The 16,189-nt window shown below is 60.5% G+C and overlaps 2 protein-coding genes across 12 annotated transcripts in view; one reads left to right on the top strand and one right to left on the bottom strand.

Moving 5' to 3' along the window:
• SRCIN1 (SRC kinase signaling inhibitor 1) overlaps positions 1-5,538 on the top strand; it is a 65,999-nt gene extending 60,461 nt beyond the window's left edge. For all 5 annotated transcript variants that reach the window (XM_084862388.1, XM_084862389.1, XM_084862392.1 and 2 more), the window contains one exon: positions 2,304-5,538. In XM_084862388.1, the coding sequence (XP_084718514.1) occupies positions 2,304-2,438 (135 nt within the window). In that variant the 3' untranslated portion in view covers positions 2,439-5,538. The remainder of the gene's footprint in view (positions 1-2,303) is intronic.
• A 2,289-nt stretch (positions 5,539-7,827) lies between these two features.
• Positions 7,828-16,189, bottom strand: part of ARHGAP23 (Rho GTPase activating protein 23) — a 63,336-nt gene continuing 54,974 nt past the window's right edge. For all 7 annotated transcript variants that reach the window (XM_084862177.1, XM_084862179.1, XM_084862176.1 and 4 more), the window contains 4 exons: positions 15,857-15,898; positions 15,202-15,298; positions 13,142-13,173; positions 7,828-10,244 (listed from right to left, as the gene is read on the bottom strand). In XM_084862177.1, coding sequence (XP_084718303.1) covers positions 9,216-10,244; positions 13,142-13,173; positions 15,202-15,298; positions 15,857-15,898 — 1,200 coding nt within the window. In that variant the 3' untranslated portion in view covers positions 7,828-9,215. The remainder of the gene's footprint in view (positions 10,245-13,141; positions 13,174-15,201; positions 15,299-15,856; positions 15,899-16,189) is intronic.

The raw sequence follows: 16,189 nt of genomic DNA on the forward strand, positions 1-16,189 counted from the left end.
TCCCAGTCCCTCCCCCCCACCCCCCAGCGGAACGCCGGACACCTGGGAGGTGCCTGCCGGGCGCACAGGTGACCACGCCCGCTCCTCCGGGCGTAATTGGGAGCCACAGGGAAGGACTGGCCAGGGGAGTGCAGGCGGCAGGAGCCTCAGAGACAGCAGCTGTGTCGCCTGAGGACTCTGAGCAGCACAGGGCGAGGCCCCGGGCACCGCTGGACGCACTCCCTCAGCTTCAGGGAGCGGATGGTGGCGGCGGCTGCAGCCGGTCTCCTGAGGGACTGTGGCCGAGAGAGCTCCACCGAACCCAGGCTCCCTGAGCAGCTGTCGGGGGGTCCGTGAGGAAGAGGTTGGCAGGGGGTGGGGCTGGGGTGGGGGCATCCCACCCATGTGACTGCCAAGCACCGATGTTTGGAGGTCGCGCACCCTGCACTGTGAGAGAGGGCGTGTGTGTGCGTGTGTGTGCGTGTGTGTGCGTGTGTTTGTGTGTGTGTGTGTGTGAAAGCAGGAGCCAAGTAGAGGCCCGAGCGGGAAGGCAGGTTTTAAAGACCAAAGCTCAGAATAGACACAGGTGGAGGCTTTTGACAAGTGCTAAAGGGAAGGAACAGAGAAAAGCTTTTAACTAGAGATGCGTTGAGAACAAAGAGGACAGCCAGGAGGGAATCAAACAGCTGGCCCGGGACTTGGGGAGATGGGGAGAGACGCAGGGGACAGGGGAGAAAGAACTTTAAATAGGAAAGGGGGAGGGGAGGGCCCGACGGGAGCCCTGGGTAAGTGACGGAGCAGGAGAGCTCCCGGTGGCCAGCCAGGGGCGATGCCCGGCACCTGGCTCTGGGCAAAGGCCTGAGGGAACGGGCGGATCCTGTGGCCGGAGCCCTTTGAGTAAGCAACGGGCGGCCACAGTAGAGGAGGGGGCGGGAGACCCACAGGGGGAACGTGCCTTGAGTGGGGGGACTGTAGCCTGCAGGGTGGTGAGCAAACCCCGGTGAATAAGCCGCTGGAGGGTGTGGGGGGGGGGGGCAGAAAGGATCACCAGCAGCAAGGGTGAGCTCTGTCCGCAGTCAGGCTGCCTGCCATCTCATTTCCCTTCCAGGCTGCTGGGGGCAAGGCCTCTGAGAGTGCTGACCCGCCTGCTGGCTGTCATACAGGTCGTGGGAAACAGACTGACCCCTCGCAGACCTAGCCGGCAGGAGGTCTCTGGCCACGGGCCACGGCTCTGTTTCCAGCCTCTTCCTTTCTGTCTTCTTTATCAATAAACAGGCTGTCACGCTAGAAGCTAAGCCAGGCCAGGAGGGACCGGAGGAGGCCCGGCCAGCGTGTGGCCCTCTCTGCCGTGTGCAGCGGGTTCAGCTGGGGCGCCTGCCTACTGTGCAGGCCCCGGAGCCCACACCAGAGGGGGATTCTGAGCCGGCCCGGGGCTCTGCATTCGCCCCAATCCTCCCCTGGAGGTGGCGATGCAGACAAACCTCCAGGACCCGCACAGCTGCAGGGAGTTGCTGGAGGCGGGAAGGGATGGGGCTGTTTCTAACCATCAGACATGTTCCCAGAAGTGAGCGCCCTTCCTCAGGCCCAGCTCCAAGCCGGGGAAGCAGCTGTGCAGGAAGCAGCTGGGAGTGAGGCTCACTGCAGCCAGTGCCTTTTCCTTCCGGGTCGGGGGTCAGGTGGATGGGGAGGACCAGCTCACTCCTCAGGTGCCACCCCTTCTGCTTAGAATAAGGTGACCATCCGGGACTTTTTTAAAACGCCGCGGGACGCGGAACAAATTGTTAAAAATAGGGACTGTCCCGCCAAAAGCGGGACTCCTGGTCACCTTAGCTTAGAATCAGCCTCCTGCTGAGCAGGAAGGGCCCCTGGCGGGGCCGGGACTGCGAGCCCAGCTGCTCCCTCCCTGCTCGCTCCCTGACCGCTCCGAGGGCATGCACCTGCGGCCGCTAACACTTCATTTCTCCTCCCTCCCTCCCCTGTCCTCTTCCCCACCTCGTCTCCCCGTCTGCTGGCCCTGGTGCCATCTCCCGTGCTTCTCTGGTCTCTCTGTCCCACCTTCTCGCTTTCCTCTCAGTAACCTCGGACCTGTATCCCCACCCCCGTGCCCAGGCCCTTCGGTCCAGCTCTGTGCCCCCTTCTGCCCTGCTGTGCCCCCCACCCCACCCCATCTCAAAGGGACCACTCTCTTCAGATGGTTTCTTCCTTCTGCAGTTGCTTTTCTCTCGGCTATGTGGAGGTTTTTCCTACTTTAAAGCTTCGGCTGGGGGCCAGCATGCAGGCTCTCCCTTCCTCTCTCTGACCCCTGACCCCTGTTTGTGTTCCAGGCCACTAAACCATCTAAAGAGATGAGCGGGTCGAATGAGACCTCAAGCCCCGTCTCAGAAAAGCCCTCGGCTTCCAGAACCTCTATCCCCGTATTGACTTCGTTTGGGGCAAGGAATTCTTCCATCTCCTTCTAGAGGCCCCCTCCCGGCTCGCCCCCTCCCCGACCCCTGCCATCGATCTCCCCTCCATCTCCACACCCTCCCCCCTCCATCCTCAGACCCCGGGGAGGGCTGCCCTGTGTGGCCCTCCTCACTTCTCTCTCCCCACCCCCTGCTGGTGTTTTTGGTTTTTTAAAAAACGATTCACTTTTAATTCTTCTTCTTTTTTTTCCTCTTTTTTTTAAAATAAAAAGCAAAACAGTAAAACGAAGATCCAAAACACACCACCTTCCCCTTTGACTTCCTGTTCTAAGATGGCCCACTTCCTATCATCTTCCCTCCCTTTTCTCTTTGTCCGCTCTTCTGTCCAAGTCCATCCTGAAGTTCCTGTACCTTCCCCGTCTTCCCCGCCCTCCCCCATCCCCCCAACTTCCTAAGAGCTCTCCACACAAACTCTGAGCCACTGGACGTGGAGCCGCGAGCAGCCGCTCTCCCTCCTCCGGAAGCTGGACGTCGGACCAGCCCCTCCAGGCCGGGGAAGGGGACCCGGCAGACTCTGGCCCTGGAGGCACCCCACTGTCCCAGCTTTCCGTGACTGAACTCTGAACGCGGCTGTTTCTCTGCTCCCTGGTGGGCCCGGAGTCAAGATGCTGGTGCTCGGAGGGGCCTCGGCGTTGGAGGGGCCTCCCGGTGGGTGTGGGGTATGTGGGGCCGTGGAATCTGTGTCCGTGGAGAGGACTTGGCTTTCTGGGACCCCCTTCCCGCAAAGAGGGGCCGCCTGGCCTGCACCGAGGGGAGGAAGGTGCCCTGTGGACTGTTGGCTGTGGACATTGGTGGGGTGAGCGGACGGCCTGCCTCTGGGGACACTGCCTCGGGAGCCGGCAGCCCAGCGGAGGGGTGTTTGGTACTTTTAGTTTCCTAAGTTAGCACTTTAAATGGCATTAACTTATTTCAGGGGGCGGGGCGGGCAGGGATGAAGGGCCTCGGTGATTAGATGTGGAGGCCTGGAGGGTGGGAGGGTCTGGCTGTGAGGGAAACGGGATACAGAGGAGGCTGGTGGGAGCAGTGAGGATGGCTCGGACCCCAGGGGCAGGGTGATTTGACCTTCAGCCATCCTCTCTGGGGTCTGAGGGCCCCCACCTGCGGACCCCTGCCTGGAGGGAAACTAGTTTTGGTTCTCAGCCCTGGGTCCAGCTGGGAGATGGATGGACAGGGGAGGAGGAGGAGGACGGAGTGCATCCCCAGGGAGCAGGGGTTCTGTCTGGAGCACAAAGTGGGATACGCGCAGGGGCGGGAGGGCTGGGCTGAGTCTCCCCGAGTGAAGCACAGACGGTAGGAGCCACTGAAGGCAGGGCCTCTGGGCCCGGGGCGGGTGGGAAGGTCCTCCCCGGGGGAGCTGCTGAGGGGTGGGAGGGAGGGAACACTGGGTTGTGTTTCTTCATTTCTCTTTTGTGTTTTTTTTTTTAATTCATTCTTGTTTTCTAGCTTTGGATCATTTTTGTACAAAGGCAAGTAAGCCTTTTTGAAAAAGAACAAAAGAAGAGGGGGGGAAAAATCCCTCCTGAAAAAACACAAAACCTGGAAAATAGGGGGGAAAAAAAAAAAAAAAAAAAAGGACCTCATAAATGATGCAATTACTTTTAATTGCAGGCAACTCTTTACATTTAAGTGAAGTGTCTTAACATTTTATATTGTTTTAAAAATATATTTACATATTATATATATATAATATACGTAATATAAATATATATAAATATTTAAAAAAGAACAAAAAAAAGAAAAGAAAACCATGGCATTCTCTCCCTGGCCGCTGTTTTGGCGGGGAGGGGGGCTGGCGGGTGGGCACGCGGCGTGGCTTCTGTGGCCCAGGGACACGGTGTGGTCTGACTTGGCTGTACAGAGACCCCTGACCTGGGAGGGGAGGGGGGAGTGGTGCCCCCTCCTCCCTCCCGCTCCACGACTCTTCCGCTCGCGACTTCTCACTGGCCCTCACCTCCCACCCTCAGCCCTGGGACCTGAATGTGTGCCCCACCGTCACTGTCCTGAGTCGAATGTCCCTTTTGTGGGGCGTGGGGGCCAGGGGGACGTGCCCATCCCCCAGAGGGCAGAGGGAGGGGACCCTGGGCCCGCCCCACCTGCTCACGCGGGGCCCAGCGGGATTCCCATCTTCCTTTCACTCCGGCTCCCGCACATCACGGGCTGAGAGGCATTTGCGTGGCATGGTGCACAGCCTGCATGTCCGTGTGCATTGCACAGATCCGCTTACCCCTGTGCGTGGTGGGAAGCGTGTGTGCACGGGTGTGAGTTACTGCCCCCCCGTCTGCGGGGAGGTGTGTGCATGTGGGTGCGTGCAACCTGCTTGGGCTTCGGCACATGCCCTCCTGCACATGGATGTGGAAGAGCTTTGCAGACGAGAGCACGTGTGATGTGAGTAGCTGTAAGAGACTGTATGTATGTGGGCCACATAGGTGTGGACAGAGGGGTGTCCATGGAGATGTATGTGACCCGTGTGGGAGCGTGCGAATGCGTGTAGACCCAGGTGTGTGGACGTGCCTGTGTGATGAACTCTTCCATCATCCCTGCACCACTTGCTCTGGCCGCCCTCCCCAGCCCCAGCCCCTCAGCCTCTCAAAGCCCACAGCACGTCAATGCTCCCGCCCCCACCCCACCCCCCGCTGCATGCGCCTCGCTGCTCTGTCCATCCGTGTGTGCTTGACCAAGAGAGAACTAACCTGTCTGGGGGGCCTTTGTACCTGGCCTCCCGGCCCCGCCCATGTGCTGTGATATCACGCGGGCGCGTCCTCTCCCGCCCCTCCACGATATGCTGATCCCCCAGGAGCTTCGGGCTCGGAGAGGGGTCCCAGGTGGGCCCCCCGGGGCGAGCCCTGGCCCCTCACCCTGCCCGGTCCACCCCGTAGGGCCCGTGTTGGTGTAGCAGTGATGGCTTCTGTGGATATTCTGTGACCTCTGTCAGTGTAACTTGACAATTTCTAAATGGAAAAGGGTTGCTGTGTTTTCTCTGTCTCTCTTTTTTAACGTCCTTTCTCTTCTCCCCACTTCCCTGCTCTCCTCTTTCGGTTTTTCTAGCCGAGTGTTTGGGGCTTAAATAAAACTTGTTTCTTTTTCCTCTCCTGGATCTCCTTCCTCTAGGCTGCCGTCTCATTATTTCTCAGCTTCGCCCTGGAGGTGCGGGGCTGGGTGGGGCAGAGGAGGGGGGTCCTGGTAGCCAACTGCCCCACAGGCAAGGCTCAGGGGAGGCGGGGCAGAAACACCCCGGGGGCTGCTGCTGCCCCCAAGGCCCTGAGACCAACCTCGGAGGCTGGAGAGGAACATCTCCACCGCCATCAGAGAGGTCGCTATTGGCACTGCTGACCCCTGCGGGCGACAGAGCCAGAGATGCCAGAGGGCTGGCTCAGTCACACAGCCAGGAAGGCGCAGTGAGGATCAGAATGCAGCTCTACCTGACCCCACACCCAGTACACACACAAACACCCATACAGTTAGTGACACAGCACTTACACAGACAGTGCACTCTGGTGTTTTCTGTTAAATTCTAAACATTTCAGTCACAATAAATTGATTTCATGACCTTTCAATGGGTCAAAACCCACGATTTGAAACACACTGTCTGCTGGTGGTGTTCCAGCCCCCATTCTGGTGCGTTCCGGCCTTCTCCTCCTCAAAGGCCTACTGGCTCCACTTCCCCCATTCTCCTCTGAAGGACCCCGAGAGGAGATTTATCCTTGGTTCTAATTGGGTGGGGGCTCTGGGCCCTGACCCTATAGCCAGCAAGCTGCCTGAACCCTTCCGGTTATTACAGCAGAGTCCAGCCTGCCCCACCTTTGCGTGGGCCGGATGTCCCGATGGGGCTTTTAGGTTTGGAATTCTGAAGGCTGCACCACTGTTCCAGCACGTTCTAAAGGTCCTCAAAACTGCCCTGTTGGGTATTTTCCTGCTTCACTGAGGTCTGGGGTTTTATTGGGATTCCTACCCCCAATAGACCAGCCCTAGACCATGCCTCCTTGCCCGCTGGCCACAAGTTTGACATGCTTGCCCTAGACCTTAAAACCCTGACACTTGATCCCCTAACTGCTGACCTTTGCCCCCTGACCCTTGATATCTGAATGATAAACCTTGACCTCTGTACATTGACCCCCCTGAACCTTGACCTTTGATGATAAACCTTGACACTTGACCCTTGATTACCCTAACAACCTTAACAACCTTAACCCTGAACCCCTAGCAATAGCCCTAGTCTATGACACTGTGCACTTTGACCTCTAACTTTTGACCCTTAACCATTGATCTTTGACCCTTGACCACCCTGATCTTAGGTACTTGACACTTTGACCTTTGACCCTTGACCCCAAAACCCTAACCCTCACAATAACCCTAAACCTCAGATCCTTGACTCCTGAATGTTGACTTTTGACCCATGACCCTCAACAGCTGACCTTTGACCTCAACCTCAGACCCCCTGATGTTTAACCTCTGACCCCTGACCCTAACCATTATGACCCTTGAATTAGACCCCCTAATAATCCTAACCCTCACCATAACCCTAGACCTCAGACCCCCTGAGATTTGATGACCTTTGACACTTGACCCCAGACTTTCAACCTTGGTTACCAAACTTTGACACATGACCTTTGACCATAACCCTTGATCCTTGACCCTTGAGAACAGGAACCCTAACCCTTTCTATAACCCTAGACCTCTGACTCTTGACCTTCAAACCAATGTTGACCGTTGACCTCTGACCCCATTTGACCTCTGAACTTGGACACCTGGTGCTTCAACCTATGACTGTGATCCTCAACCCTGACCCATGCCCTTGACCACTGACTAATACTAATGACCCTAACCCTTAACCCATAGTCTTTGACCTCATGCACTTTGACCTTTGACTCCTGACCCTTAACTCTTGATCTCTGGCTCCTGAACTTTGTCAATACTCTGATCCTTGACCTTTGAACTTCAAGTTTCACTCCTGACCTCTGATCCAGATAAATTTTTGTGGATACCCTGCTGCTCTCCCAGGAATAAACGCTCATAATTCAACTCTGTCTCTGCTGAATTGGCTCAAGTAGTGACAGGCAGCACCGAACCCACTGTTTGTGGGGTTATAGCAGCACCTCTGGACCATTCTGAAGGTCCGGGCAGGTCTGAGCAGGAAGGAGTCTGAGCACCCGCCCTCTGCATTCCCACAGAGGCATGGGAACCTCCGTGCACTGAGGGTCGCCTGCCTCCCGGCTTGGATCCTGTGCTCCTGCCACCACTCATGCTCGTCTCCCAGGACAAGACGCCTACAAAATTCCCAGGAGGAAGAGCTCTGCCACCACCTGGCCCACCCCCTAACCCTCACTCTCCCCACCTCCGCTGGCCCCGCCTCCCTCCAGAACAAGTGAGACATCTGACTTGTGCCTCAAGGAAGGCCATTTATTTCCAAGATATAGACTATACTTTTAAGACAGAACTTTTCGGAAGCAGGAACTCTTAGTTGTTGCCTAGACAGGTGTGTCCGAGACACAGAGGAGACATGCGTACGTGGGGCCGGAGGCTTATCCAACACGGTTACAACACTTCTTTAAATGAGCAGAACATCTTTAAAAATCCTTATAAATTCTTTATAATATGTTACACATTTAGAGACAATATTTACAATAAAAGGCGGGAGGAGGGGGGAGGAGGAGAGAGAAATCTACAGCAAATCTTTGCATAAACCAAGAAGACCGAGGTGTGGCAGGAGGGGTCACAGCCCCACGTGGCTTCCCTGGAATGAGTGAGGGCGTGTGTGGGAGGCCTGGGGGAGGGAGGTGGACAGGGGGCTGGGTCTCGCCCATCCTGAAGGACCAGCCCAGCTCAGACCCCATAAATTAGTGTGTGTGTGTGTGTGTGTGAGAGAGAGAGAGACAGAGAGACAGAGAGAGAGGAGACTGGGGATGTTTTACTAACTCCCAAAGGGCAGAAGGTGGGGTTTGTGTGCCTGAGTTGTGGAAGAAGCAGGCACAGCTGGAAGAACAGAGAGGGAAGGGAGGTCTGTAGGGGAGGGACCCTGGCCCCTATTAAGGGAATAGGCAGCTCCCCATGGTCAAAGCGCTGTTGGGTGTGTGTGTGTGTGTGTGTGTGTGTGTGTGTATCTGTGTGATTTAGTTTGCCAAAAGGTAGGTGGGGGAGTAAACCTGGTGCGAGTGAGTCCTGCCTCTGTGGAGTGGCCCCAACCCCCTTCTCTGGCTCTGAAAAGCATCGGGGGACGGACCCCTGTGTGTGCTGAGGGCAGGAGCCCTGGTAGGGCTGGGGAGACGGAGGAAGCGGGGCTGGCAGGAGTCGCTACTGGAAACACCTGTGGACAGTGACTACACACACTTGCACACACAACACCCCTCCCATGGACACCAACACCTTATAGCCCCTCTCCCCAGACACATACACAACCCCCACCCCCACCCCCTTAGCTAGGAGGGAGGAGCTAACGGGCGGGGGTGGGGCAGAGGGAGGAAGGGGAGAACCAGCATCACCCAGTGTCTTTCCTGTGGTCTGAGCCTTGGGGTTCCCTATCCACACCCCATGGCCAACCGGGGTCTGTAAGTGCAGACACAGAGAGGCCCATAGGGGCGCACTCTGCCATTTACCGGGCCACAGACCCCAGCAGCCTCTTCCTCCTCCTTCCCACCCACTCTCCGCCCCTCCCTCCCAATTCCCGGCGCAGACCGGAGGCGGAGACGCGGCCTCCGCGCCCAGGGGAGCAGAGAGGGGTGCGCGCCGGAGGACACGCTTGTCTCCCGGGCGCTGAGTCGTGGGAATGGGGGGTGGTCACAGACACTGGTGGAGGCGGGCGGCGGCCGGGCGGCGCGGGGCCTGGCCCTGCAGGGCCCCCGGCTCACCGGGCGGCAGCGAGGCGGCGGACGAGGCGGGCGCGCGCGCCTTGGTGGACTCCAGGCTGCTGAGGCCCGAGTCCTTGTTGTCGCTGTGCGCCCGCGGGCCCGCGGCCTCGGGGGGGCGCCCTCCGCCCAGCTCCTTCCACTCGTTGAAGTTGAGGTCGGTGAGCGGGCTCTGCACCACCACCGTGTGGCGCCGCCAGCTGCTCCGGCGCCGGCGCGTCTCGGGCGACAGCGGCCGCCGCAGCCGCACGGCCATGTCGTCGGCGGTGCCGCGCAGGCGCAGGCGCAGGGCCTCCAGGCGCGAGGGCCGCGCGCCCAGGGCCGTGCCCGCGGCGGCCGCCGGGGGGCGCAGCGACTCCTGGCTGCTGGACGAGGCCGAGCCCGGCGGCTCGGCGGCGCGGGGCGCGCCCCGCCCGGCGCCCGCGCCCTCCCCGCCGCCGCCGTCGGCGCGGCCCCGGGCCAGGCGGCGGCGCGCCAGGGTGTCGCAGGGCATGAGGTGGTGCGAGGTGAAGGAGGGCCGGCGCGCCAGGCGGCCCCCGGGGCCCGCGCCGCCCTCCGTGTCCGTCTCCACGTGGCTCAGCTCGCTGCGCTCGTCGTCCGCCTCGTCCCCGGCGCCCGGCCGCCGCCCGCCCGCGCCCGAGCACACGCTGCGGTCCATGGTGGACAGCGTGGAGTAGCCCGACACGATGGAGCGCGTGTCCGCGGCCGGCCGCTCCTCCCGCGCGGCCGCGGGGCACTCCCGGGCGGCGGCGCCCGGCGGCGGCCCCTCCGGCGGGTCCGGGGCGCGGGGCGCGGGCGGCGGCGCCCCCGGCTTGAGCGCCTCCTGCTCCGAGTCGTCGTCCGTGCTGCTGCCCAGCCCCCGCGCCTCCCGCCGCTTCTTCCGCTTGCGGTTGACGGCCGAGATGAAGGAGATCGCCAGCATCTCCCGGGCGTAAGGCTCCTTCTTGGGGGCCCAGGAGCCCTGGGGGGGAAGGGTCAGTGTTCAGGGGGTGCCCAGGCTGGCGCCAGCGCTGCCCACCCCCAGCCCTAGGCAGGAGGCCTCAGCGCCCTCTGCGTGCCACCAGGATGCCAACCCCATAGGCACCCTGCACCGCCCCCGGGCCCGCTGTCCCCGGGCTGGAGCGCCCCTATCCGCCCTCCCCTCCCCCGAAGCCTTCCCGGCACCCCTTCCGGCCTTAATCCAGACTCAACTCTTTCCTGTGGGCTGGGTGCTGGCCTAGCGCCCCCCCGCCCCCCACTTCCGTTCCGTGCAGCGCTAGATAAACCCTTTTAGACACAGCTCTGGTGACAGTAGTCTCAACAGTGAGTAATACTGGACAGTCTGAACCCACTGCACATAGACTGTCCTGGGTTATAATCCCCAGATCCTGGCAGGGACGGTTCTCTGACCACAGCCCCCACCGCCTCCCCTCCCCTCCCTCTGGCATCCCCCTGGGAAACCTGCCTTTCCACCCCCTCCGTGAGACAGGCCTCTCCAGGGCAACCTGCTCCAGTCACTTCCCTTTCCCACCGCACCTCACTGGCATGCGTCCGGCCTTGTCCCCAGCGCCCAACCCAACACTCCTTAACCCGGGTCACTCCAAAGGCCAGCGCTGCTGCCGCACAGGAGCTGAGCCCTGTTTGCGGGATGAGCTTACTGCTCCTGCTGGGCCCCCTCAGGCAGGGTCCCTCCGAGCAGCCACTCCCAGCCCTTCCTGTGAGCGGGTGAATCCTTCTCTGTTCCCAAGGCCCGGGACACACACACACACACACACACACACACACACACACACACCTTTCTCTGCCAAGGACCGTTTGGATATCTGTAACGTCATAAAATTACCAACTTAAAAACTAGCCTGCTGTCCTTGGCCGGACGTTTGGTTAAGGCACCCCTGATGCCGTGGCAGGGCCAGACCAAATGATTGTGCGGGGCGTATGTGGCCTGTGGGCCGGCCGCCCCCCATCCCCGCCACAGCCCTCTGAGGATACATCTGTACCCGCTCCTTTCACATCAGAATAGCTTTGTTTCCACACCATCTGCATAAAAGTCTGAGTTCTTTGAGAGCATGCCAGGCCAATGGCTCGTGCTTGCATCCATGACGCCTGGCACACAGTAGGTGCTCAACAAATAACAGGTGCTAAGTGAACGAGCAAATGGGCGAGTGGAGCTCCCCAAAGACAGGAAGCAGACCGCTGGGAGTGACCCCCTGCTGGGCTGCAGTGACGTGCCCCTGGACACCTCCTCACAGGCCACCCGTTCCCGCCTTCCTGTAGCAATGAGTGAGACAGAGATGGCGGGGTGGCCGCTCATCCTGTGCACTCTCTCTCACATCGGTCAGTTCTAAGGAAGCCGGGGCTTGTCAGGGATTCGGGATTCACAGGCACGTGGTCCTGGGCCACGGCTGCTCACACTGCACGGTTCCAGAAGGCACCCCTGGGGCTCTGGGACATGGCAGCACTGCGGTGATTAGTCTGAGACACCTGCTGGCCGGTGCCCCTTCCTGTCTTGGCCATTTTCTCAGAAACCTGAGAGGCCAGGAGGACCATCCGACCAAGTTACCCTCTCATCCAACTAATTACAGAAGTAACGAGGGCAGAATGGTCACTTCAGTGGATGCAGAGGCCAGTAGATTGACCTGAAGGAGAAGCTGTGGGAAACCAGAAGGCTGGCAGGTGCAATGGGTGGAGGGGAAAAGGAGCTGGATTCAGGCGACTGCCATGACCTTCTCTGCCACAGAAGTCTGGGATGGACTGAGCTCCCGTCCCCAGAGGTGGCAGGCAGAGGCTTTCTGGGGAAGGCACAGGGACCTCCGCAGACGGGAGCAGTCTTCCTTCCAGTGCATTCACCTGACACACACGGAGTGCCTGCTCCGTGTCGGGCACCGTGGGCTCAGTGGGACCCAGCCAGCACTTAAAGACCCGACAGAAATGAGCCCAGTTCAACCAGCCACTATTTCACTGATTCCACTGACTAGCTTTGGAAGAGCCCTGAGGGAGGGGCCTTCAGGTGACATTAGTGCTCCCAAAAGAAGAGACACCACAGAGCTCTCTCGCTTGGTCTGTGCCACCTGGGGGCACGGAGAAGGCCGCCACCTGCCGGCCAGGAAGAACGCTCCCGCCAGAACCTGCCATGCTGACGCCTGGGCTTCATTCGGACCTGGCCTCCAGCACCGTGAGAAAGAGTCTGCGGTGGTGTGTGCAGCAGCCTGAGCTGACTAACACGCCCCTGGCCATCGAGCTCTGATCTCACCGTCCAGCTCTGATCTCACGCAGGGCAGGGTGTGCCCCGGGCAGCAGCCTCGCCCGCCAGGTTCTGTCTCCCAGGGCAGGCTGGAGCGGGCGAGGAGCTGGCTGTGAGGTCTGGTTCAAAGAACCAGCTTTAGTTTTATTGATTTTTCTCAATTGTTTTCAATCTCATTGATTTCTGCTCTTATCTTTATTATTTCCTTCCTTCTGCTTGCTTTGGGCTCTCCGAAGACCTTACACATCGTTATATGGGACACGTGTTAACTGTTAACACCATTGATGGGGATAAACAGCAGCCATCATTTACCGCTGAGGATCGGAAAGAGGTTAAGTAACTTGCCCAGGGCCCCGAAGCTACCAAGTGGAGCCAGATTTCAAACCCAGGGCTTCTAACCACTGGACAACACTGCCTCCCAGCCAGATCCTTCACTGCACCAGATGCCTCGCCGGTAACGGTCACGGAGGGCCACCTGTCAGTGTATCTCGGACATCAGTGCTTCCTAGCTTCCTTCCCACTGACCGTCAGCCTCCCTCGGGGTCTGCTTGCAATCCCCCCCGTTCCCTTGACCCAAGGGTCCCGGGGGCTGCGCTGTCCTGGGATAAAGCCTGCAGAACCGCCTTGGCACTTACCTTGGACTTGGCTGAAGCACAGGTGGTGGGATCTGCGGTGCAAAGAGAAAGGAAAGGAACGTTGGATCGGGGCAAGAGCAGCTGAGACTTGTGAACGCGATTCCCTCTTCAAAGGCTTCAGAAACCGGGGAGCTCAGAGGCCCCAGGAGCGCTAGGCCTCTGGGGCCGTTTCCGATGGGAGGGGGGCGAGCAGGGAGGGATGTCAGTCACCACTTCCTGGTGAGGCAGGAAGGGCCATCAGGCTGCCAGCCACTGGCACCTCGTTTGCCCAGGGTTAAGGGCAAGAGGGGCTTTTGGGGGGCCTGTTCCGCTCCCCCACCTCCCGGTTACTGGGAAGCACTGGAGAGAAAATGCCCAGGGTCAGATGCAGTCCACGAAACCACGACAGTGAGACACAGCAAGTCACAGATGCTCGGGAGCATGGAGACCACACGGTGCGGAGAGGAGGGTGCCTGACAGTCACCCTCACCCCCACTTGCAGGACACGAGAGGACCATGAGAATGAATGACCGAATACAGGGGCCGCTGACAGGAAGCGGGTGGGACCCGGGTGGGTGGAGCGGCCTGGGGGCTAGAGCCGTGCCGGGTTCCCCCTCCAGGCTGAGGCCCTCGTCTGTAACCCGCGTGAGGAAGGAGCGCAGAGTCACTGTTACCTCCATGGACTTGGACGGGGAGGAGAAGGAACCAGAAACAAGGCCTGGCAGCGTCTCCTCCAGCACGGGGAGGGCGCGGGCTGGCCCACGGCCGCCCCGTCCGAGGGGCCGTGGGCAGTGGGCAGTGCGGTTAATCCACACTCTCTGGCAAGCAGGTTAGTGGTCTCCCCCAGCCCACCCGCACACGGTGAGAAGAGCAGATGTGCTGACCACACAGCGACACACCACAGGGCAGGGAGTGGCGGCGGGTGACTAGAAGAGACGAGGGCTCCCTAGCCCTACCCCCCTTACCCCCATGTCGCCTGGGCCCTCCCGCCCGCCTCCTGCAGCTGAGGGAGCTGTGATGCACCTCCCATCGGAGCCAGGACCCGTCTAAGCACAGCTCGCTCCCAGGTGGGAGGAGTCCGTGGCTGGAGCCCAGAGCGACTGGGCAGTCCTTGGTCTGAGGCTGCTTGGCCATGAGAAGGCTGGAGGCCTGCAAACAGGACTCGGGCTGAGTGGCCGGGGGCTCTGGGTTCAGAAGCAGAGAGGGTCAGTGCTTGAAGGAGATGGAGGCGGGAGCTACGGCCACAGAGGCTTCTGAAAGGTGGTGTCCCTGGTGCCGGAGAGAAGCTGCCCCTGCCCGGATAGCCAGACGTGGCCGGCTGGGCACAGAGAGAGGCCTGGGGGTGGGGATCATCGGGAGGGCAGCCAGCCTCCCTGGCCAGGGGGCGGATCTGGCCCCAGCAAGCGCCTCCCTTCCCTGGAGAAGGGCCTTCTGGGTGGGAGGGGACTGGGATGGGATGGTTAACCCTCGTGGGTGGCTGGCATGTCAGGGTGAGGCCCTCACAGCCCGACTGTCCCCGCCTGCCCCTCGGCCTGCCCCTCGGCCTGCCCAGCCTTCTTATAGTCACCCGCCGCTGTTAGTGACCGAGCCGCGACCACACTGTACCCTTTAAATCTCCAACAGGTCCGCTGGAGGAGGTGGGGGAGAGAAGGAACAGGATCCGGGGGTGGGAGGAGAGCAGAGGGAGAAAAGGAAGGAGGGATGGAGGGGTGCGAGGAGAAAAGGAAGAAAAATTAAAAAGAGAAACATGCCCAGAAGGACACAGCCCATGAGAAATAAAAAGCTCAGGAAAGAGACCAGTGAAGGAGGGTGAACAAACTCCTACCCAGCCCTTGGCGGGTGTGTGTGTGTGTGTGTGTGTGTGTGTGTGTGTGTGTGGCGCTGAGCAGATGAGGAGGCGGGCACACAGGCAAGCTGGGCCTCCAGAGGGCCCCTTCCCCGTGGGGGGAGCAGGGGAGGGTCCCGCGGGGCAGGAGCAGGGAAGCCGGGCGTCTGGCCGGGCATCCGGGACGGGGGCATCGGGGACCCTCGGGAATGCAGAGCCCACCCTCCCCCCCCGCCTCCCGGGACCCTGCACTCACCCGGGCCTGGGTCACCGGGAGGCACTGTCCGGCCAATGTTGGGCAGGAGATACTCGATGTTGGGCACTGACTGGGGCTCCTTCTCGTCCACCGGGGTCTGCAGAGAGAAGGGGGTCAGCCCCATGCCCTCGGGCGGCGGGACTGGTCCTGCAGAACGGGGCCCCCTGAAGGGCAGGGCGCAGTCTCCTCCATGGGCCGGCTCACAGGCACTGGCTGTCTCCCTCTCACCAGGCACTCTTGAGAGGCCAACGTGTCTCCGTTGGACTTTCCCCAACAGCTTGACTGAGCCCCCGAGTCCTGAGCTGCTCCCTCCGCTGAAGGCAGGAGCTGTGTCTCCGCCACAGACGGGACCTTCCTGAGGCCTGCACCCCCTGCCTCAGACTGAAAGGTGGGGGCTACCTCTGCTACTGGGCTGTTTCTGCAGAGGAGGCCTGTGACCCCCCCTTCCCACCAGACCGAGAACTCCGGAGGCAACGATGTGTCCCCATCAGCGCGAGTGCTCCTGAGAAGAAGGGTCTGTTCCTCCGTCAGAGTGGGAGGCCACAGGCAGGGACCTTCTCCCGCTGGACTCCTGCTCCCCCCACCCCCAGCCTGGGAAGAGGGCCCGCCTCAGACCGGATCCCTCCCCCCGCCTCCTGCCCTCTGTACCACTTACTCTCTCGCCCTTGTCTTCGTCATCACTGAAGAACCAGTCCGACTGCAGAGGAGACAAAAGGAAGTGATGCAGTCAGCATGGGAAGGGGCGGGAGGGAGACAGGCAGACACGGCTCCTGGCCTGCCCAGTCCGGAGCACCCACTCAGGCGCCGGATGGGATGGGACGGCACAGGAGGGGCACCAGGAGGCAAGGGCCCCCCTCTTCTCAACAAACGCCAGGCGGGCCCGGTTGCCAGAGGGCTCAGAGGTTGACAGGTTCTGGAACCCGGATCCACAGACCATGAGGAACCCTTGGGGGAAGACAAGATGGCACCCCAGCATGGGAGGGACATG

The sequence above is a fragment of the Pipistrellus hanaki genome (assembly GCF_964339955.1).
Source record: "Pipistrellus hanaki genome assembly, chromosome: 16".
In the NCBI taxonomy this organism is placed as follows: domain Eukaryota; kingdom Metazoa; phylum Chordata; class Mammalia; order Chiroptera; family Vespertilionidae; genus Pipistrellus; species Pipistrellus hanaki.